General features: G+C 41.3%; 1 protein-coding gene across 1 annotated transcript in view; it reads left to right on the forward strand.

Moving 5' to 3' along the window:
* Positions 1–25,212, forward strand: part of SIPA1L1 (signal induced proliferation associated 1 like 1) — a 2,148,853-nt gene that overhangs the window by 970,913 nt on the left and 1,152,728 nt on the right. The window contains exon 3 of the mRNA XM_044073855.1: positions 10,938–11,068. Within this exon, the coding sequence (XP_043929790.1) occupies positions 10,938–11,068 (131 nt within the window). The remainder of the gene's footprint in view (positions 1–10,937; positions 11,069–25,212) is intronic.

The raw sequence follows: 25,212 nt of genomic DNA on the forward strand, positions 1-25,212 counted from the left end.
AAAATGTGTCACTGGTAAACATAGCCAACATCCTGGAATACTTGGCAGAGCTCTTCCACAAAGGCCTGTCCTATTCTTCCATCAAGCATCAGCTATTTCAGCAGAATACGACTTGGATCCTCCAGTCTTCTCACATCCTCTGCTCAGGCAGTTTCTGAGAGGAATTAAAAATGTAAAACCGCCTAGGAAGCCACCATTGCCAGCATGGGACTTGAACTTTGTGCTAGAAAAATTGACACTTCCTCCTTTCGAACCAGCAGCAACAGCAGAATTACAATACTTATCATGGAAAACTGCTTTCCTGTTGGCAATCACTTCAGCAAGAAAGGTATCTGAGCTACAGGCACTAATGGCAGTACAGCCCTTCCTGATCTTCCATCAAGATAGAGTATCCATGAGAACTAATCCTACTTTTATGCCTAAGGTGGTCTCCAGAGTATCTTTGAATCAGGCTATCCACCTACCTACATTCTTCCCCAACCCACAGAACAGGGGAGAAAGGCTGTTGCATACCTTGGATGTGCATAGACAATTACGCTACTACCTGGACAGGACCAAGGGCAATAGGAAAACTGACCAGCTACTGGTAGCATATGCAACAGGAATGGAAGGAAAAGCAATTTCAAAACAGACAATCTCTAAGTGGATAGGAAATTGCATTAGATTTTGTTACTCCTACCATGGAAAGAAAACTCCAGAAAACATCAGGCCTCACTCTACAAGGGCTACAGCCACTACCACAGCTTTTCTACGAGGAGTGGCTACCAAAGACATTTTAGAGGCTGCTACTTGGAGCTCCGTGCATACATTTGCCAAGCATTATAATTTACCTTTATACTCCAGATCCCGAGCAGGTTTTGCCACTGCTGTTTTGCAAGGGATCTTAACTACACCATAATTTATATTTCTCCTCCTCCCCCAGTTTGGCTATGGTATTCTACCCATTTGTAAGGACTGCAGATGCATCCTTGAAGGACATAGTACAGTTTTGTACCTACCATAAATGTAGATGTCCGATAGGAATGCATCTGCAGTCAGGATTACCCACCCTCCTTCCCCTCTGTGGTACTCCTAGGGCATTTGCCCATCTTGTAGCTAGCTGGGGGAATCTATTATGGTGTATTTGTTTGTATATATGTACATACATGCCTATTTTTTGTTTGCTTTCTACTATTTGGAATCATTTGCATTTATCCAAATTTAGCCTTCCTAGAGGGCACCTGGCATCTGGGGCAAGAAACACTGAGGAAAATGGCGTCGGCTGATGCCTTTATACCCGAATAACTGCAGCTATGACGTCGAGTGAAGTGCGACACCAGCCGAGGCCAGACCCAGACTTTGGAATCCGGCCGACCGAAGGGCTGCCTGACGACAGGACAACCCATTTGTAAGGACTGCAGATGCATTCCTATCGGACATCTACATTTGTGGTAGGTACAAAACTGTACTTTCCCTATCCCTATATTTCATAGGAGTTATCTCAGCAAGACTCAGTTCATTAGGAAACATTCTGCTCCCACCCCTCATTCTAGGAACAAAAAGAGTACCAGGAAGCAGCAGCCTCCTTCCACACCTGCTCAGACCCCAGTCCAGAAACCTCAGTTTCAGGACAGGGCAGGTAATCTGTGATTATCTACCTTCACTCCCCCCTCCAGATTCTGTTCCCCTATCCCTAAGGCTCTGTCACTATCTTCCCGTGTAGCAAAGCATTACCTCAGACAAGTGGGTCTTGTCAGTTATAGAAAAGGGTTATTTCATGACTTGGATCACTCCTGCCTCCTTAAGAGGCATCCTACAGCCACCCCTTTTCCAGATGGTCTTAGACAGCCTCCTTTCTCTCAATGGACTATCCAGCCTTCCCCTCTGTCAGAAAAGGGAAAGGGCTTTTACTCCAGACTTTTCCTAGTCCCAAGGAAAATGGCCCATGTAGGCCTATCCTGGATCTCTCCCACCTCAACCTTTTCCTACAAGTAACCACTTTCTGCATGCTTACTCTGCAGACCCTCTTCCCACTGCTAATGTCTCAGGCATTTCTGGCCACATTGAACATAAAGGATGCATATCTACATATCTCTACAAGGTCCAACTACAGGAAATACTTACGGTTTTCTGTGGGTTCCTCGCATTTTCAGTTGTCTGCCTTGCCCTTTGGATGATCTGCCACTCCAAAGGTATTCACCAAGTGTCTGGCTCCTGTGATAGCCTATTACAGGGTACAAGGGTTTTGAATTTTTCCATGCAATCTCCATACTAATCCAGGCAGACTACTCCAGTTTTACACCTCCAACTCCACAAAGTCATTTCTGTCATGCAGTCACATCAATTACCTCAAGTCCAATCTAAACCCCTTCCAGGACCAAGTTTTCCTATGGTGCAGAAGAAGAACAGATGTTATGAAAGTATTCATTCCACCTCAAAAGGTGGAAAGCCTGAAACTGTATCTACTGTCTGTTCTCCATGCCACTGCTATGTCAGCGAGACAATATCTCAGACTCTTGGGTCATATGGCTTCCACTATATACATGTTGCCATTGCCAAGACTCCACATAAGAAAACTTCAGTGGTACCTGAGGTCCACATGGACCCAGCACTCCCATCCCTTGGACCACAACATTCCCTTCCTTCCATGTCAAAGGAATATCCATTGGTGGTTGGACCAAGTCTCCCTCAACGCAGGACTTCCTTTACAACCCCTCCCACCCATCCAAGAGATATATACAGATGCGTCAGACCTGGGCTGGGGAGCTGCTTTCGGCAGTGTGAAGGTGCAAGGCACCTGGACAGACACCTTCAAGCGGGAGCACATCAACATCAGAGAAATGAGAGCAATCATATTTGCCTTGAGGGCCTTCCAACACACCCAGAAACAAGACCCACTGAAGTTGTTCACAGACAACACTACAGTTCTCTGGTATGTGAACAAACAAGGGGGAGCAAAATCCTACTTGCTATGCTGACTTGCACTCCAAGCCTGGGAATTTGCGGCCCAGCATGGAGTCACCCTGCAGGCAGTCTACATTCCTTCAGCTCAGAACACTCAGGCAGACAGCTTGAGCAGGTCCATGTCACGATCCCACAGAGATGTGTTTCTGGACATAGTCCACAAGTAGGGTACACCACAAATGGATCTGTTTGCCTCCCCTCTAAACAGATAACTTGCACTCTTTTGTACTGGGCTACCCAGCTCCCTAACAAGGGCAACAGATGCTTTTTCTATCTCATGGAAAGGGATGTCTATCTATGCAACCCCCCCCCCCACACTCTTACAAAAAGTCCTACTGAAAATCTAGCAGGGCAAATGATAAATCTTGCTGGTGACTCCCTTTTGGCCAAGTCAGCATTGGTTTCCCCTCCTTTTGCATTTAGCCAGGAGCAGTCATCACAAGTTACCTCAAGCTGGACCTTCTCACAGGACAAGTGATCCCTAATCCATCCCCATCTGGAATCTCTGAATCTAACTCTGTGGGTAATAGAATTCTGATCCCTTTCAGACACCTCTACACCGAGGATGTGCTTAAAGTCCTGCAGGAGGCCAGGCAACCCAATACTACGAGATTTTATATGTGTAAATGGAAAATATTCTTCATTTGGTGTCTATAAAGACAGCTTGACCCATTTCAAGGTGAGGTCCTGCTACTCCTGTCTTATCTGTGTGAATTGTTGCAAGCAGAGTTGGCATATTCTTTGGTTATGGCCCACCTAGCTGCTGTTACGGCTTGTCTGCCTTTTGACCCTCCCCTTGTCTCCCGACTCCCAGTAAAGTTATTCCTTAAGGGAGTACTGCACCTCGGGCCCCCAGGAGGACAGTTCCACCTCCATGGGACCTGAACTATGTCTTGGAGAAGCTCACGGTTGCCTCTTTTGAACCAGCATCTAAAGCTTCTCTGAAACATTGAACTTGGAAAACTGTCTTCCTGGTGGCCCTGACATCAGCCAGAGGAGTAACATAGCTCCAGGCTGTCATGGCAACCCCTCCTTTTCTCCTCGTCCACAAGGATAGAGTGACTCTGAGGACCAAGGTGGTCAATGAGCTGTCCCTGAACCAATGTATTCACCTTCCCATCTTTTTTCAACATCCTCAGAATGACAGTGAGAGAGTCTTGCATTCCCTTGATGTTCACAGACAACTCAGATTCTACCTTGACAAGACCAAGTCCATTACGAGATCAGAGCAGTTGTTTTTTTTCCTTTCATCCCAGAGCTCTGGGAAAAGAAGTGACAAGACCATTTCTACTTGGATTTCCAGGGCCGTATGCTTTTGTTACACCTGCCATGGTAAACATCTTACCTCAAAAATTAAAGCCCACTCCACTAGAGCCATGGCCTCATATGGAGCCTTCTTCAAATGGCTGTATACTGCTTCCATACTAGAGGCAGCTATTTGGACATCTCTCCATTCCTTCACCAAACACTACAAACTGGATCACATCTCTAGGTCTAGAGCAGGATTTGCTAGGGCAATCCTGCATGATTTCTTGGAAAAAGTTCCATACCACCCTCCTCTTCTTCCCTTTGAGCTTTGGTACTTACTCAAGGGTTTTGAATATTGCAACATGAGAATAGAAGGACATAGAATAGTTGTGTAAAAATCTTAACATACGATGTCCTTCTCTTCCATGTTGCAGTATTCCATCCCTCCCTCCTACCCCCTGTATATATATATATATATATATATATATATATATATATATATATAGTTCTCCAAATAATCCCTTTTTGAATGACACAGGACTTGTACAGCTATCCTAGGACTGAAGTCTGACTGGGGCGTTCACTTTTGAGAAAAGGTACTTGCAGACGTCACTTTTATGGCTCACGCTCCCTTTGGTCAACGTCAGATGTCTCATGACTAGAAGCTTTTGTTTACTGGCCAGACGTTCGGGTAGATAACAGATGATAACCCAAGGGTTTTGAATACTGCAACATGGAAGGGAAGGACATCTATGCTTATGGTAAGATTTTACACTACTATTCTTTATCTTACTGATCCTCTGTTTGTCAGTCACTTGGTTATAACTGGTATTGTTTTAAGAAAGTCCTTCTCTTGCACACCTTATAACTGCTAATATGAGTATTACTGTTCAAAAAGTGATGATGATTACACCTTGTTTACCTGCCACTGTTTGTGGACTGATTGGGCAACATTTCACTGGTTTGGTTAGCAGGCAACATAGTAAACATTTGGCTTTCAAACAAATGCACTGGAATTTGTCAAAAACATGCTCACCTACCTCTTTGGTAATGTACTACGCAGTGTGATGCCTTTGCACAGACATGGTTCAGCACTTCTAATTAAGATAATGGAATTGATAAAGGAATTGAAGGTAATGTAATTTAAATGTACTTTATTCATTCATGACATTAAATGTGAGCAAATAATTCTTTTTGTCTGATTAAATATTGCTCATATATTGTACTATGCTTTTAAAACTGTGGTCAGCACTATAGTTAAAGGTCAGTTTAATTTCCAGGTAACTTGGATTGGGGCTACATGTGAACCTATGAACTATAAGGATTTCAAGATTGAACCTTGAGGGGGGTACCCCCATTATTAAGAGGGCTTTTGTGGTGGTGGAGGCTTATATTTATACAGAAAAGCAGCAACCAGATAGCTGGAACCAAGGTGTGACTTCAGGGCTAATACCAATGTCAAACATATGATTAATCAGAATCGGGTGGTCAGCAAGGTCAGATGCTTTTGTGAGGTCCATAAAGTTTGCCCCAGTTAAAAAAAATATTTTGTTTTTTAACACTTGTATTGAATTATCATTTAAGACGTAGGCAAACATGCATTTATATTAAAGAACACAAACCATGTTAATTTATTCACAGTTACCAATATATATATATATATCTCAATATATTCTTTTATACAATTGTCATTATTCCACCATTACATAAATTGATCAATTCCTGCCTTCCATTAAACCTCACTTCTCCACCAAGACATTATTCTATATGTATTGTTCCCGCAATTTCCATTTTTTCCTATATAATTGAATCCTACCCTTTTGTAAAGATCCCATCTCCATTTTTCTTTTATAGGTTCACAGGTTCATAGGTAGGTACTAGGCTATTGGCCCAAGGGCCTATGTAAGCCTAGCCAACAAGGTTCCCTGGCTTACGCCACCCAAGAAAGTTATTTTCCTGTGCCACTGTCGAGCAGAGACACAGAAGTGATCCCTGAGGTGTATTTCCTATTTCCCATCCACTCATCAAGATTTTTCTTGAAGAGTGCTAATGAAGAACTTTGCTTGACATAGATGGGTAGCCTGTTCCAGAGTTTGGGAAGTCTCTGGGACAGGAATCTATCCCTCCAGCATGTCCTGTTTATTGTGGTGACAAGGTTTAGGTCCCTAGAGCATGTAGCTCGGAGGGATTGGGATTTCTTTAAGTGTAGCATGTCCAACAGCTCTGGGTTTGACATAGCTTTATACATTAGGCAGAGATCACCTCAAAGTAGGCAATATGCTATGGAGTAAAGCTGGAGTTTTTTGAGGCGGTCAGTGTAGGGCATTTGTTTGAAGCCAGTAATCGTCTTTGTGAGGTATTTCTGTGGCCTTTCCAGCTGCTGCAAATGTCTTGTGAGGTGCATTCCAAAAGGGGAGTTGTACTCTATAGTGGGTCTAATGAGTGTCAAGTAAAGGGGAACAATGACCTCTTTTTTTTCCTGGATGAGAACCCTTTTATGATGAGGTGTGCCACGTAGAAGGACTTCCTGACTACTGTGGCGATGTGACTATCAAAGGAGAGACTACTGTCCACCTGGGTCCCAAGGTCTCTTATCACACATTCGGTGTTAAGTAGATTGCTGCCTGTGTGGTAGTTCATGGGTACAGAGGTTTTACCAAAGGAGATGACACTGCACTTTTTGGCATTGAGCTTGAGGCCATGGCTCTGACACCATGCATCTGTCTCAGCGAGGCCCTTCTGTAGGATGTCCACATCATTTGGGGACTTGACTATGGCTCCTAACTTCATTAGCCAGAGGCTCTCTGTTTCAATATTGACTACTTTGTGTATAGTTGGTTTAAACTTAGATTTCCATTTTCTAGTCAGTTAAAATGCTCTTGTTCATAACTCAGAATATTTCAACTAACAGTGCATAGGGCAGCCATAGTAGTATGGCATGCCTACAAACCATGTTGTTTGAAGGAAAGGAAGTTTTATTGAGAAATGTATTGTGAAATTTGAAGATGTATTGATTTTTTGAGTATTTTTCTAATAGTAGTTAAGATGAGAAATAGGTTAGATGTTGGAAGCTTTGATTAGGTTGAAGTTTTTGGGTACAGGTGTAACAATGGCCAACTTCCAAATGATTGATATAATATTTTTTTGTGATTCAGAAGATTTGTATATGCTAGGAAGATAACAGTAAGGGTGTCCTTGCAGTGGTATATAAACCAAGGGGTTAGATTATCAGAGTTAGAGCAATTTGAACAATCTGGTGGACTTTGGCTAAGGATAGGTTTTAGGTCTTTGGATATTATTGCTTTGAAATAGAAGGGTGAGAAAGGGGTGGGTGTAATGGAGGAGTTGATGGTTACTGTTGGGAAGGGAGGTTAGTATTTGAAATCTGATGGTCCAGTGGTCACTCATAAGTTAGAACAAGACTAGTAAGTTGTAACATAGAAAAAGGGTGTGCTGGTAATGAGAAAGTTTTAGAAATAACAGGAGTGAAGATTAGGGGCGTGTGTGATGTTGGATTAATTGAATGAGATTGAAGTCAACTAGGAATTCAGAGATGCCATTATTTAGATAGCCTATAAAGTTAAAATCACAAATGATAATTGGGATTTTGAGTTTCTGTGCAGAGGTGTTAGCACTGGTACGAGGAGGGAGGCAGGCTAGTATTAAAAAGAAGGGTTATTGTTGGAGGATGGAATTTTTGTTAGTTGCCAGTTGGAATGTGAGTCAGAAAAGGAGCTTGCAATGTGTAGTTTAGATGAGGTTTATAAAGGAGTGTGCTGCCTCCATTTCTTTTCCCTAACTTGATGCCGTAGATGTATTAGTAGCCAAGGATGAAGTGGTGGATAGGGGCGTGTCATTTTTGAACCAAGATTCTGTGATTGTATAGATAACCGTAACCTCTTTACGCAACATAATCTGAAGTAGAGAAAAAGAGCAGCACCACCAAGCAAAGCACTCAAATTAAATGAAGTAGAATAAGCAAAAACAAATGAGTGCACCATAGGCTGTAACATCAGCTACAATAAATCCAAAGAGTTCTTCTTGTAGGATGAAACCCACGTTTATTAAAAATAAACAGATAAATAAACGAACTGCAGCAGAATGTAAGCGCTTTCGCGTTATCATATAACGCTTCATCAGACATAAAATCAGTTAGTGAATGCTCCTTTTTAAATATCTTATTAGATGACATCATAGTACTCTTAAAGGAACAAGCATATGAAAAAACATATAAGAACATATTTAAAAATATATATAGAAATTGTTAAAAACTGTGAAAAGTATGAAACATGTTTAGACTATAATTACTATATGGGCTTGTAATTTTAAAATCCATTTGCCTTCCCTTTCTTCAACCTTATTTTTCATATTACCCAATCTACCATCTATGGATATCAATTCAAGGACTAGAAACTTGAAGTAGTGAGTATCACCTTTGTCCCCAATATGTTTAGCTAATGCATTTAAGACATTTCCTTTAGTTATGGCATATATATGCTCCCTGATACGTTCACGTAGTGACCTAGTCGTCATCCCCACATAGAATATATGACAGGATTGACAAACTGCTAAGTATACTAGGTTGGTGGACTTACAACTAGCATAATGTTTGAACGTATATGTTCTCTTAGTCTCAGGGTGTGTAAAGGTGTTAGTGTTAGCTATATGTTTGCATTGGTTGCATGTGTAACATGCATTAGCTAAACATATTGGGGACAAAGGTGATACTCACTACTTCAAGTTTCTAGTCCTTGAATTGATATCCATAGATGGTAGATTGGGTAATATGAAAAATAAGGTTGAAGAAAGGGAAGGCAAATGGATTTTAAAATTACAAGCCCATAGATTTGGGCTCAATGATAGATTCACAATTAAGCCATTTTTAGCCTCTAGACCTTTGAAACATTGAACATTAGCACATTAATGTTATAGTAATTATAGTCTAAACATGTTTCATACTTTTAACAGTTTTTAACAATTTCTATATATTTTTTTAAATATGTTCTTATATGTTTTTTCATATGCTTGTTCCTTTGAGTACTATGATGTCATCTAATAAGATATTTAAAAAGGAGCATTCACTAACTGCTTTTATGTCTGATGAAGCGCTTACATTCTGCTTATAATCTGAAGTAGGTCAAGTTTATTTTAAAGACTTAGTGAATTAATTAGGAAACAAGTTAGATGCTGAGTATTTGAGAGGTGGATTTTAAGGAAGATGGCCTGGATCTTCATCTGTTTGTTCTTAGTCCCAGAGTAATATGGTGGGTGTAAATTTAGAGAGGAGGTTAAGCAAAGCACAATTTTTGATCAGGACCATGACTGTAGATTTGAATAAGTAATAGTAGCTTACGGAATGATGGGAATAGGGCATTGAAGTTATATGGTCAGTAAATGTGGGCTTTATTAATAGTGCACAACTCTTTATGTAAGGGAACTTGTAGAAAAATAGAAATGCTGGTGGTTATTAAGAATTGTTTAAATTGGAGGGATGGCTGGAGGTATTGACAACAAGGTTAGAAGAAGGGCTAGAGGCATAATGGAAGGTTGAGTGGTAGCAGTGACCAGTGTCAATGGAGTGCCTAGATTGTGATTATGGTCTATAAATGACTTTTGCTGAGAAATAGGTAAGGTTAATATTGTTTGTGGAATGCATTCTCTGTTGAAAAAACTCAAACTGTAATGTGATTGTGGATTATAAATGAGTGTTAATGAGAATGGGGAATGTAGTGTAGGTTGATAAAACTCAGAATGAAATAAATATATATGTGTAGACAGACGTCAAATATTAAATCAAAGGTTGTAATTTGATGTAGTCTGTTTATATCAGAATAGGCATGTTTTTATAACTTTGTAAGCGACTGCGCAAAAGTTAGAGGTGTAGTAGATGGTGAAAGTAGTAGGTGTACTTTCTGAGGTGGTGGTGATATTTGGTGGTACTAAACATTTCCAATCTGTGTGGCTGGTGTCTTTTAGGATTGTGTGATCTGGATAATAGTAGACATATGCAACCACCTGTAGTGACCTTCACTACCATCATATGAGGTTTTACTGCACCCTCACTGTATTACATAACTTCACTGACAAGTATATTATACATCATCACCCTAAAAAAGGCAAGTTTTTGGGTGCAGCAGCACCCAAGGCTGACAACTCTGCTGTCATGTGTGTGACACCCCCACAATGAGCAGGTTATAGCTACATACCACTAAACCTTTCTCAAGGAATGCAGCAGCTAAAACAACCTTACTTTCACCTCCATGACCAGCTACCACTTGTGGATATGTAAGATCTTGTACTTGACAGCTGTCATATATGATCAGTTAGCAGCTGGACAGATGTGAGGAAAAGATGACCTCACTTACTTAATACTACTCCCCAGTGTGTGTATATATACACACACACACACCATTGGCCAGGAGAGAAACAGGAAATTAAATTATATTAGTAAACAGCCAGGAAGATGGAGCATTTTCAGGTTTATTACACTGTTTGAGGAGTGGTTATTAAAACTTGCAACAAAAATAACAGCACAACGCCCAAGTTTAGTAAAGTGAAGTACCCAGGCTACTGAACCTTGCTTAATTATGAATAAAGTATTAAGACCAGCATTGTTTAATGATGGCAACAAAGTTGTTTGCATAGTAATAATGTGGTACAAGATATTAAGCTAAAAGAGATTATAATACACTGTACTTTTAGATTTGAATATGAGGTTGTAATAATTCTCTCTATATTTTCTTAAGAACATTGGAACTACTTTGGAGTGGATGAGAACCTTGGACCAGTGGCAGTAAGCATCCGACGTGAGCGGGTAGATGAAAACAAAGAAAATGGGCCACAATACAACTATCGTATCATCTTTAGGACTAGTGAGGTATTTGCATGCCTAAATGTATAGCTTTATTAGGAAAAGCAGTAAAATGTAGCGTTGCACGATTTCTGTTTGTAGCTTTTTTCAGATTAATTTTTAAACACAGATTTGTTGAGGTACAATAAGCTAATGATACAACTTGTATGTTGTTCGTCTTTACAGCTGACTTATTTGTTGTCATGTTTTATGCCAGATGAACAAATATGCAGGAACAGGAAGAAAAGATGTAATGGTTCATTTTAGACCACTCAGCATATTTTCTACTTAATAAAATTTATGTCAAGCAAGTGTAAATATTTCCCTCTAACTCCAGTAACACCCACCCCCAAATTAGGCAGACCTTTCTGTGCAACAGTTGCCTGGAAATGGAGATCTTTAACTCTTCCTACCCATGGAGCCCCTTAGCATCTGGGGAGAGAGAATGGGTTAGCAGGACTAAGTAAGATACCCCTCAGGCAGCAAGGGTAACTTGCATAATTTTAGTGAAGTTTTTTCGCTTATCATCAACATCTTTTGTTTTTCTGATCTGTTTTGTTCCATAAAGACAGCAGCAGTAATTTCCAAAAATAACTTAAGTGTTTGAGGATTTGAAGCTGTGTTGTAGTGTTCTGCTCTGTCAAAGAAGGCTGTGGTGTGTAGCATTCTCATAAATGTGCTCCCCGTTGCTGACCACCAAGTCTGATCACCAGCAATACACTAGAGAAATGGCTGGAAACATCCTACTGTTCTGTTGGTCATGTAGAAGTTTCTGTGAAACCAATATCATACATAATACCTTCAGTGGTGGGAAACTTAGTTTTGAGAGGGCTGTTAGGGACTATCTTCAAATCATTCAGTTTCATGGAAATGTTACCATTAACTGCAGGGTTTTCACTCGAATTTTGGAATGTACTTAAACCATTGTTGAGTTAAGGTCACTGTAGTAATTCAAATTAAAGGGCTACGCTGAGGGGTACTGCTCTGTCACTAACTTTAAGGAACAGCATAAGGCAAATTGTACAGTAAACAAATACAGTATTCTCAGTTTTCCTTTTACTACCCCTTAAAATTTGTCCATTTTGTATTTCAGTTTTGCAATTCTGTTTCTTGGGATCCCTAACTGCAGAAGCCCAGTGATTGACTTGAATACTGGAACTTTAACGTTACCCCTCCAAGCCCCCCACCACCACTACCAGCAGTCTCAAAAGACAATATGTTCCATTATTTTCAGTCTTCCTTATATTGTAAACCAACCTTTTATAATAGCTGTCTCCATTACACCATCTGCCATCCTCTTCAACAGAAGCGCAGTCTTGTGAAAGGACAAATAAGATTGTCCTGGATTATTTCCTTGAACAGTTTATTTTTAGAAAAAATGTCTGTTCTTAAAAACATGCTTATCAACTGACAGTATAGACTTCAGCTCATTGATGAGATGGCAGCTGTAGTTATTAGTGGTAGACGTCTGGTTTACACACCCATTCACTATGAAGAAACACTGCAATGTTCAGAATAGGACTTCTGACTCTAGCATTACAAATTTTGTATTGGATGCAGGACACATTTGCAAAATTGTAAAATCCAACCGAGAAAAATTTATGTCTTGAAACTCATTCAAACCTTAGGTGTTGAAACAAAATTTGTTTCTTTTTTAGATGGGCACTTAATTTTAAAATTATAATAAATAGTCATCAGATATTTATATTACTCTCAATCGTACCTCTCAACCTAAAGGCCCATGAAAAATGGGTACAAATCTGTATGCTGATTAACATAACATTTGCATACATAATTATGTACCCCACCCACTCCAGTAGAATTGTGGGATACAGTCTTTCAAACGCAAGCTGAAGAACAGACCACCAAAATATGGGCTCAGACCCTGTAGTAAATGGTAACCATTTTTTTTTAAATGTGTAGCAATGATCACTGGGAAGGGAGAAGATAATGAACCTTAGGATTTTGTTTTTGGTGACTTGCAGTATGTGGGTTTTGTGGTAAAAGTATGGCATTTAATGGTAGGCAATATTCTAATCTAACAAAAGAATATTATAGTTTGCTAGGAGTCTAGGGTAGGGTTGCCACCCCTCCGTTTTTTTTCCGGACTATCTGGAAATCAACCTGATTCTCTGGTAGTCCGGAAAACATTGTACAAACTCCAGTATTCTGTTTCAAAAAGGAAACAGACTATTGGAGTTTGTAAATCCGCTGATTTACTATGCTTTTTTTACAGAAATGCATAGTAAATCACCCGAAAGCAGGCAGCAGGAATGGGAAAAGAGGGCGTTACTCGCTGAGTGATGTCATTGTGGCATCACAAAATGGGCTGAATGTGGGCAGGGTTACTGATGATGCGAGGGGTGTGACTTTACTCCGGTTTTAGCCACAATGAAAGGTGACAACCCTAGTCTAGGACCTCCCAAAGTCATTCTCTATGGCCTTCTGATCAGTTAGAGTTTGTGCCTCCCGGAGATGTCTTTGAGTTCACCGCCCATCCCCCTTCACAAAATCATGGTCGAATGGGGACCTCCATACACAGCCCTCCCCCCTGCAGCCATTCCAATGTCCCATTACTTGGCTGTTTTGCCCCATTTACCATAAACACTGTAATGTGTGTACTGGTTTACTTCTACAATGATTATTTGGATTTCATTTAAAACTTTTATTTTAGATTTTATAGCACATTTGCTAAACAAAGCAATACAGTCTCACAATGAAAATAGACTTAGCATTAAAACTTCTTTGCCCTTGAAAGTAAACTCACATTCATTGAAATGGCATTGAAACCCACATTCAAAGAAAATGCATCTGGCCAGTGATGGATAAAGAGTACCTTTGGGCTGTTTTCAAATCATAGGCCCCTTGCACACAGAACATGCACGTGTTCATCAATACACCTTTCTGGTTGTATTAAATTACATTCCTTGAATAATAAAGCCCACTTGTTAGATCGAGTTTTAAATTTATTGTTTTGAACATTTTCCTAGTAAGCAATGAAACAAAATGCATGAACCAATGACAAAACTGCCCAATTCAGAACATTTCCATCATAAAAGTCTACTCAGACTTCTACAATCAACCAGTATCAGTAAATATGCACAATATTTGCAGAAGTAAAAGGCATCTAAATAATTTCACAGTAAAGAGATGTGTAAACTAATGAAGAGTTTGCTGCTAGCAAACAACTTTAAATATTATTGTTTCATCTACAAGTAAAGTGTCTGTTGCCCATGAGGAATAAATTGCCTGTTGCATTAAAAAAATTATAAGCTAGTAATATTGCAATAGGGAATGGATGGCAAGCTGATAACAGGTTCATAGTTACTAAGTATCTCCACCAAAGAGGACATTCTCAGGACAGCAGCATCCATCTCCTTTAAAAGTACAGCACAGTACAGTATCTGCAATCCATCTACATACTGTGGGAGTAGAACCCACAGCCTTCTGCAGCAAATTGAAATATTTTACCTGTTGTGCTACTAACAACACAAACAGGCTCGGCATAAGTAGCACTAAACTTCTCTCCCGCAGAAGAACTATGCAGCACAATAAGTCTGGAAAAAGCCAAAATTTATTTTGGGGAGAAGCCCCAAAACCAGAAACACATTTTAAACATTGCTTGTATAATCTTAGAAAAGTTGTAGAATAAAATGATTTGTGTTACCATGCATTTCTTGAAAGTTAGGAAGACTGAAACTTAAATAGCTATCATTATTTAGTCAATTCAGTTCTAACTAATTTGTTAGAAAAACACAAATTTTAAGAGGAACAGACCAAAGAGCCAAACATTTCAAACACTGAATACAAGCGGTGGTGTGGGAAGGGAATTCAGGCTCTTGCTCCTTGTACCTAAGGTACAGGGTTTGAACCTGAGTAACACTCACTGACTACTAGGTATACCTAACTGGGGCATTACACACACACACACACACACACACACACACACACACACTCCAAATGAAGTTAATCTGTCTCAATCAATGTCAAGTTTAGCAGCATCCACCTGGGTAGCCAAATTTGGGTTATTATGATCCACAATAGTCCTTTTTAATTCTAGCAGTGAACCAAGGGCACTTTTATCACCACATCTTCTTGACATCTTTCACCAGTTATATACGCAAATATAAACTCCAGAACATGACTTCAGACTATCGGTAATGAAACTATGTGCCACACTGTGAGCAAAACCTGCACAGCCATTTAAAGTTTATCATGAAACTGTAGGTAAAAAGTGAGAAAGAGACATGTGGTCTGGTCTTCACCCTAGCCCCACCATGCACACACCCTGAGCATAATGCAAGTCTCTTTCTAGTACAGACAGTTCACTTATTGAAGTTCAAGCACTGCATCTTAAATGTGAAAAGAAAAATAGTACTGCTGTCCTCCCCCATGCCGAAGTGACACAATGTACACCAAAAAGAGTTAGTCACATATCCCCAGCTCTCTGTTAGTTTGCAGCCTTTGTGACTAGAAAAACAATAATTTGCAGATGGTTTGCCACATCTGTCCCTTCCAGCAGCCATTGCAAAGACCGCAGAACTTGCAGAATTATTACAGAAATGGCGGTATATTGGAATATAAACGTGGAGGAAATAATAAACATTCAAATGACTGATTGCTAAATGTGCTTTTTCAAATATGGTGCTTATTTTTCACAATTAAATCAATAAATGTATTTTACACAAGTTACCTGTGACTAAGCAACTCTGCTCCATTGCCAGTATTAGTCATCCTGTGAAACTTTCAAACACTTGATCACTGCGCAACTTGTATTACCTGACCCGGCCTGTCAATGAATTGTGCACAAAACCGATATTGGCCATAACTCAGTATCATAAATGTAAGTAAGGCACTGCAGTGCCACTGTCCTAGATAAGAAAACACACACATTTACTATAGTAAATTAACAAAAAGTGTACAGAAAATGCATGGGATGGTTACCGTTTGCACTCTGATAAACATGAAGCTGATAAACCAGTTTTTGACAACAGCCAATGGCTGTAGTGCTGGCAGTAACCAGGAAAAAAGCTGATGGTAAAACTCTGAAGTTATGTTGTATATTGCCTATGACACTCCACCCCCGCCCCCCACACACACACTTTTACAATCCGCATTATGCAATATCAAATTCGTTAAACAGCTTCACACCACTAGAGCAAAAGTAACTGTGGATACAGCATGACTGTAGTCATTATACACACTAGAACAGAACCATAGGAGATGTGACAGACTGAAAAACATGTTTTTTTACTGTACCTTCACATTCCCAAGATAAGTGCCAGTGAGCTAGTCAGAAGAGATTCACTTTTCGACAAAGTCAGGTCATTAAATGACGTCAGTACACAGAATGACACATGTGCCTCAACTAGTTTACTACACCAAGCCAACAACAAAATTCAATCCATACTCTTTTTATGGAAGTTGTCTGTTTAAAGTAGACTGACCTAAATTCCCCGGAGTGTACAAGAATTATACAGAAGGCAGGCACGGGGACAGTAGTAGTATGCTGTTTTTAAACATAAAAGAAGTGTGCAGGGCAGGCTGCAGCAAACTTCAGAATCGTTTCCGATTCCTTTGCTGCACTTTCTGGCTGGCCTGCCATACATAATACACATTTTCCTTTTTATTTACCTGAAGGTTTAGGAGGTAATTTTTTCATCCTGCAGACACGGGCTAGCAAAAGTTAAAATTAGTCTGTGCAACTGCGCACAGCTCCACTCCACTGCTGATGCTGCCTCCTGCTTGGTAAACTTCCAATTAACAGCTATGCATTTAGTAAGTGTACTACTAAGAACCAAAACGGAAGTCAAAAAGACTACCGCACTAAAAGTGTTTATTATTTTCCGTCATTATGCTAATGTAACAAAATTGACAATCCAACCACATGAAGACCAGAGAAACACTGGATGTCCTTCAAGGATGCATCTGCAGTCTTTACAAATGGGTTGTCCTGTCGTCAGGCAGCCCTTCGGTCGGCCGGATTCCAAAGTCTGGGTCTGGCTTCGGCTGGTGTCGCACTTCACCCGATGTCATTGCGGCAGTTATTCGGGTATAAAGGCATCAGCCGACGCCATTTTCCTCAGTCTTTCTTGCCGCGTGGCGCCCGAAGCAGAAGCTGTTCGCAAGTGCCGGTCGGTCAGATCCAGAGATTACTACTACCGAATACTACTTCGAAGACTTCTAAAAAGCTAAGTACCCCGTTGGGGACTCTTTCTTGCCTCAGCCGATGTCAGAAAAAGTGAATAACTGTTTAACTTGTGGGAAACAAATACCTCATAAAGATTTCCACTCTTACTGCTTACCTTGTTTAGGCCCAGACCACGACGTAGCAGCTTGTTTAGCCTGTGCTTCTTTTAACCGACGGACGCTTAGACGTCGGTCGGAGTTTGCTGAACAGTTTTTCGGCTCAGATTTCGCGTACATTATGCCGTCGGATCCTCCGACTTCCCAAGTTGCTAAGAAATGCAAAGAAAAGGACCGACACTCGCGGTCCGCGGTTTCGGCTGAAACCGCGGTTAAGCAAACCGCGAGTGTCTCGGTTTTGGCCGAAACCGACCAAGCGGTTCTAACTACAGCCGAATCCATGACTACTACCGAGGCCCCTTCTAACCTGGTTGAATCGGCCTCTGAAATCCAACCTGCTACTGTGGTTGCACAAGAGTTATCGGACACCATCCCCTTGGATGTTTCAACCCCTGCACGTGGTGCTGCTAGGCCTCCTGCAGCCATGTCCATAAAGGCCTTTGCCAGGGCTAAAGCAGCCAAAACGTCTAGGTCTGTGCCTGTTAAGGCCCCCTCTCACAGGCCCAGCTCCAGTTCCCAAATGCTTACTCTGGCAGAGGATCTCATCTCTTTAATAAGGGGATCCCAACCTCATCCAGACAGGGCCTCTCAACCTCCTCCAGAAAAGAGACCTAGAGCAGAGCCCCCTGAGCCAGTGTCCTCAGATGATTCTTCTGATGTTTCAGACAATACAGACCATCCAGAGGCTCCTTTTTCTACTTATGAAGACTCCGATGCTGAGGAATTGATTCCTTCTGCCTCTCCACCAGAGGAATTTTCATTTGGGGAAACCTTACATGCCATGAGGGAGCAATTCCAATGGCAGGGGCAAGACTTTTCAGATTCAAGGAAAAGGCTTAGGACCTTTTTGCATTTACCACAACATAGGCCTTTAGCTATACCTCCAGTTCTTCCTGTTGTGGATGATGCATTTAATGACGCTTGCACTGCTCCTGATACTTTACCTCCAGCCCCTGCTAAGCCCGATAGGTTCTACAGGGTCCCGGACACACATCACCATTTATACAAGGCCTCTTTTGCAGATCCTGAGACTATCTCCCAGGGGCCTAAGGCAGTAGCTTCGACCTCAGTTAAAAATCCCCTCCCCTCTGAAAGGGAATCCAGGTCATTAGAGAGATGGAGTAAAAAAGTATACACCTCTGCTACTCTCTCAGCTAGGGCATTGAACTGCCAGTTTCATATGATCCAATACCAAGAGTTTATGCTTGATCAGTTAACTAAGAAACTGTCCTCTGATGACTCTTTAGATAAGAAATATGTTCTTGAATTGGTGCATAACATTCAGCAGGTTAGTAACCATTCTTTAAAATGTGGCTATGATGCACTGGAGGCTTCCTTTAGATCAGCCATGACTGGCACAGTTATCAGAAGGCATGCATGGTTGAAAGAACAAGTCTTGCCGGATCATGTTAAAGCAAAACTGTTAGATGCTCCTATGGATAAGGTCAATTTATTTGGTTCTCCTGCTCAGCAGGTACTGAAGAAAATGGAAGAGAAGGCAAAATCTGTACAAACAGTGAAAGATTTCTTACAGGTTCAGCCTCCAAGGTTTAGCAGGAACTGGCCTTCCAAAAATTGGTCCTTTCCAGACTCCTCTAAAACACAGAGAGGCAGGAATAGGCGTTCAAGAGGCAGAAACCAATCCAGAGGAGGTGCCTACAGGGGACGCCAGTGGCAAGGTAACAACCAACGAGGCACAGACACAACTACTACCACTGCGACAGGACAATCACAGTGACTTGGCTCTGGCACCGCCTACCAGGGAACAAATAGCAGCACCCTTAGGCGGAAAGTTAGCCTTATTCTCAAGAAACTGGCACTGCATCACAAGAGACAAGTGGATTTTGCAAACCATAGACCAAGGCTACAGGTTTCATTTCCATACTTTACCAGCAAAGAGAGGAATGCAAAACTTACCACCAAATCAAAAGACAGAAGCTCTAAAACAAATAGCTCAATTAGTAGAAATGAGAGCTGTGGAAAAGGTACCATCTATGGAACAAGGAAAGGGATTTTACTCCAGATTCTTCCTGGTACCAAGAAAAGAAAACAATTGGAGGCCTATTTTCAACCTGTCCGCTTTAAACACATTCATCATTGTTCCAAAATTCAAAATGCTGACCCTACAGCAACTTCTTCCCATGCTGGGCAAGGAGTCTTGGCTGGTGACTCTAGATCTCAAGGAGGCATACCTGCACGTCCCCATACGACCAATTTGCAGAAGATACCTCAGATTTCTTGCAGGATCAGAGCATTATCAATTCTCAGCATTGCCCTTTGGCTTATCTACTGCGCCCAGAGTGTTCACGAAATGCCTGGCATCAGTAATCGCTCATTGCAGGCTTCAGGGAATCCAAATATATCCATACCTGGACGACTGCCTGATACAAGCGGACAACAAAAACAAGCTAACAGAAGACTTACAAAGAGTCATTTACTTACTGCAAGCCCTGGGATATACAGTCAATATGAAAAAATCAAGACTGATTCCATCCCAAATAATAACCTTCTTAGGTGCAGAATTGGACACAACAAAACAGATGGCATTCCTAACTGCAGAAAAGCAAGAACAACTTCCTCTCTACTTCTTGGCATTAACAAAACAGAGCAGACTAACAGCAAGGAAAGTACTGCAGGCCTTGGGCTTCATGGCATCCTGCATAATCATGGTCCCTCATGCCAGACTACATATGAGAAAGCTACAGTGGTACCTGAAGAACTTATGGTCTCAACACAGGCACAGCCTAGAAACCGAAATACCTCTAATCCCATGCCTGAAACAAGAGTTCCTATGGTGGGCTCAGGCATGTCAGTCAAACCCAGGTTTGCCCTTCCACAGCATTCAACCAAGCCAAACCATCACAACGGACACCTCAGACCTCGGTTGGGGGGCCCACATGCTGGACAAGTGCATACAAGGCTTATGGACTCAAGATCAGCTGCACCTGCACATAAATCAAAAGGAAATGCTGGCAGTAAAACTGGCAATCCAGAATTTCAGACCATTCCTCCAAAAAGGCCAGTTGATGATAAGGACAGACAACACCACAGTCATGTGGTACATCAACAAACAGGGAGGCACTCATTCATACCCCCTATGCCGGATGGCACTGGACCTATGGAATATGGCCCTGAGCTACAACATTCAGTTGCAAGCAATTTTTGTACCGGGAAAAGAAAACATTCTAGCAGACATATTAAGCAGAACTACCTCGGATGCTCACGAATGGATGCTACACCCAGACATCTTCAAGGCCATCACAAGGAAATGGGGACTACCACAGATAGACTTATTCGCATCCCCGCTCAATCACCAGCTCAAGAAATTCTGCACAAGAACGTACCACCCACTTGCTTGGAAGGTGGACTCTCTATCCTTCAGTTGGAAAAACCTGACAGCATATGCATTCCCACCACTTCCTTTGATGCACAAGGTGCTATTGAAAATCAAAGAGGAACGTCCAAGGATCATTCTGATAGCTCCAGACTGGCCAAGACAACATTGGTACCCATTACTGAGGAGCATGTCTCGGGGACAAATGTGAACACTACCCCTGATCCCATTGCTGTTAACTCAGAACGGCTACAACACCCTGCATCCAAACCTGAAAACTCTGCAGCTGACTGCCTGGAACATTACATAAGAACAGCTAACCCAGATTTATCCCAAAGGGTTAAAGACATTATCCTTGAGGCCCGCAGACCTTCAACAAGAAGGAACTATGCAGGAAAATGGAAAAGATTTCTTATTTGGAGTACTGAAAGGGGAAAAGATGTGTCAAAGGTAGACATAGCCAACATCCTGGAGTATTTGGCAGAGCTTTACCATACAGGCCTGTCCTATTCTTCCGTCAAGATACATGCATCAGCTATTTCTGCAGAATACAGCTTCGATCCTCCTGTCTTCTCGCATCCTCTACTCAGGCAGTTTCTGAGAGGAATTAAAAATGTAAAACCTCCTAGGAAACCACCGTTGCCAGCATGGGACTTGAACTTTGTGCTAGAAAAATTGACACTCCCCCCTTTCGAACCAGCAGCAACAGCAGAACTTCAACACTTATCCTGGAAAACTGCTTTCCTGCTGGCAATTACCTCAGCAAGAAGGGTTTCTGAGCTACAGGCTTTAATGGCAGTACAACCCTTCCTAATCTTCCATCAAGACAGAGTGTCCATGAGAACAAATCCTACATTTATGCCTAAGGTGGTATCCAGAGTATCTTTAAACCAGGCTATCCACCTACCTACATTCTTCCCCAATCCACAGAACAGGGGGGAAAGACTGCTGCATACTTTGGATGTGCATAGACAGTTACGCTACTACCTGGACAGAACCAAGGGCAATAGAAAAACTGACCAGCTTCTGGTAGCATATGCAACAGGAAGGGAAGGAAAAGCAATTTCAAAACAGACAATCTCCAAGTGGATAGGAAATTGCATCAGATTCTGTTACTCCTACCATGGAAAGCAAACTCCACAGAACATAAGGCCTCATTCTACAAGGGCTACAGCCACTACCACAGCTTTCTTAAGAGGAGTGGCTACCAGGGACATTATAGAGGCTGCTACTTGGACCTCCGTGCATACATTTGCCAAGCATTATAACTTACCTTTATACTCTAGATCCCGAGCAGGGTTTGCCACTGCTGTTTTACAAGGGATCCTAACTACACCATAATTTCTTCTCTTTTCCTCCTCCCCTAGTTTAGCTATGGTATTCTACCCATTTGTAAAGACTGCAGATGCATCCTTGAAGGACATAGTACAGTTTCGTACCTACCATAAATGTAGATGTCCGAGAGGAATGCATCTGCAGTCAGGATTACCCACCCTCCTTCCCCTCTGAGGTACTCCTAGGGTACTTGCCAATCTACAGCTAGCTTGGGGGGGATCTATTATGGTGTATTTGTTTGTATATATGTACATACATGCTTATTTTATGTGTTTGCTCTCTACTATTTGGAAACATTGGCATTTATCCAAATTTAGCCATCCAAGAGGGCACCTGGCATCTGGGGCAAGAAACACTGAGGAAAATGGCATCGGCTGATGCCTTTATACCCGAATAACTGCCGCAATGACGTTGGGTGAAGTGCGACACAAGCCGAAGCCAGACCCAGACTTTGGAATCCGGCCGACCGAAGGGCTGCCTGACGACAGGACAACCCATTTGTAAAGACTGCAGATGCATTCCTCTCGGACATCTACATTTATGGTAGGTACAAAACTGTACTTTTCTGCTTTATTGGTGGAGGTGTACTTGCTAAAATAAGTGCCATAATATGTTGACTGAGGAGCTTTCCATGCCTGACGGTTAGGAATTTGCTGCGGTATGCTGGGGCTGGCTAGGGGCTGTGGGTGACATGTGGTGAATGCAAACTCCAAGGAAGAGAAGGTAGCAACACTCAATGATCAATTCACCACTGTCTGTTCATCTCAGATGATAGCAATGCTTCAGCGATGACAGGAAGAGCAAGAACTCCTCAATTCATCTCCGCTAGCTATCACCTCTCTCTTCACCCATCTCAGGTGCAGTTCCGGCTTGAGCAGATTGTTCAACAAAACCGAGAAGGAGAAACTGCTACTGCCATTGGAAGAGTTTGCATTCAGGGATTGCCCTCACTTACTTGGGTGCTGTGTACAGGATGCCATTGCATAGATATTGGAAAATTCAGTAAGACTTTTTAGTTTCGAGGTACGAATGCTGTCCGCAGTGAGAGTGCTCTCATTTTCACAGTAATGTATTCTAGTCACCTGTCAGAGAATACCTGGAAAGAAGAAAGGCTAGTGTGTTACACACCAGGGACTTTCATTGTATGTATGCATCAGTATTCAGGCACTGCTGTGTTTTGTTCTGTTTTTACATTAGTTTAAATGAGTGTAGCTTAATCTTTGCAGATGTGCATTAGTTCTAACTTCCGAGGTTTTTAAGTTTAATCAGGGTTGGGTGTAATGAATGAGAAGATGTGTTTATGGTTCCTAAAGTACGATAATGTTTTGTTAAAACCTACACCTTTAGTGATAAATTGTCTGGGGGAAAAAAAAAGCACAGTGCTGACCTCAGCACTAACTGCATACTGTAATAAAAAACTGGGATTCAACAGGGCCACTCGGGAATTCGTAGCACCCCACTATTTTGTCCTTAAAACCGGGAAATACAGAGGAATTCGGTATGGTTGAGAGGTCTGCTCTCAATAGAAAAATGTCCAAAAGTGGGAAGTATAGACAATGTAGTTATATTTATAGTACAACAAAATGTCCCAGACTGTTAGAGAACAGTCTCTTGTCTTTGTAGATGTAGTTGTAACACCAGTGTAGTAGTGCACCTTGCATGTCTTTCTGCGATGCATATTATGTTAGGAAAACTGTGTGTTCCCTTAAAGAAAGGATTTATGAGCATGTTGCAGATATTAAGAAGGGGAAAGTTGACAATGCACTATTTAAGCATTCTCTTGTTTGTCCAAACCACAAGAAGTTTGTTTTTTGTTGTCAGCAAAGTGAATATCTCTGAAAGGGAAAGTCCCCAATGCAGATTTGAACAAGAAGAATTGTTGTGACAACTCAGACTCAAATATACATAGTTTCTCGGAATCAATGTCAATGTTTCCATATGACAGTCTTTGGAATATTAACTATAGTTAGGTGTATGTGTAGACAATGGTATATGCATAATATCTTTTAAGTGTTTTGCTAAATTCAGTTTGTTGCTGTGGGATGAAAGTGCTCAACAGTTTTTGGAATAAAACACATTGTCATCTGAAGACAAGTGAAGGAGTTCCTTTGGTTATTACACATTTGTTTTGTTCTTCATTACCTTGGCTGTGGATCTTTTTGCTACTTTGGCAGTTCTCAGGTTTCCAGACACTCTTTGAACTAAGTTTATGATCCAATGGATACTTTGTGCAGAGCAGCTGCTACTGGGTCAGTGGTTGAAGACATGCATGTGTGAGGACTCACCTGCTTCCAGAACATATAGAACTGGATCTTCCGGATGATGATAGATAAGAAGCACTTCTTCATACCCATTCCAAAATAGAAGGTGTTCAAGTAGCTGGAAAAGAGGAAAACTGGGCAGTTCATCAAGGATCTTTTTTCATTCACTGCCCCCTAGGTATGTTTGAAACTCTCCAAGTAAAAGATGATCCTTTCATCCCAAACAAGACAAGAACAGTGGGCAAAGATGCCTGTGACTCGTAATATTTCAATTTACGTAAGTAATGGGAAAAAAAGCACCTTGTCTCCTTATGTCTAGCATGAGACTTGTCGGTATGGGAGGCCCCATGATGACCAATTTGTGGTGTAAAATGTAGTAAGAAACAATTGTAATGATTTGAATGCATTAATAGAGCCTAGAATATCCATATATGTAATGAAAAATATTTGGAGTTTCAAGGTACTTTGAACAGAAACTCAAACTCTGAACAACTGACAGAATCAACTAACTCATCAGAGCAACATGGAGGCACTAACTTAACTGAGACTTTATCTGAAATGTGAACCTTATGATACTTCTACTGCTGAAATGTACATTCAAATTGGGTAACACTGTTTCCTTGTAAAACATTAATAAAACAACACATTAGTGAAATAACTTAAACATATGTCAAACAAACGGTGTGATTTAAGGCCTCATACTTCCTGCCCCAGATCCTCAATTCACTGTGGATTCCACTTGAGTACTTAGCACCTTTTTAAAGATGTCCAAGTCTTTAGCTTACTTTATTGGTAAGGAGGGGGTGTTCTATACTTTAATAACTCTTAGAGAGAGAATCATATCTTCCTTTTAGTCATACTTAAGGGTTCAGCTACCAAATTACACTTCTTTGTTCTATGATGAAATGCCTGAACAGTCTTTCCATACATTCAAA

Source organism: Protopterus annectens, chromosome 6.part0 (genome assembly GCF_019279795.1).
Source record: "Protopterus annectens isolate FY-2018-M chromosome 6.part0, PAN1.0, whole genome shotgun sequence".
Taxonomy (NCBI): domain Eukaryota; kingdom Metazoa; phylum Chordata; order Ceratodontiformes; family Protopteridae; genus Protopterus; species Protopterus annectens.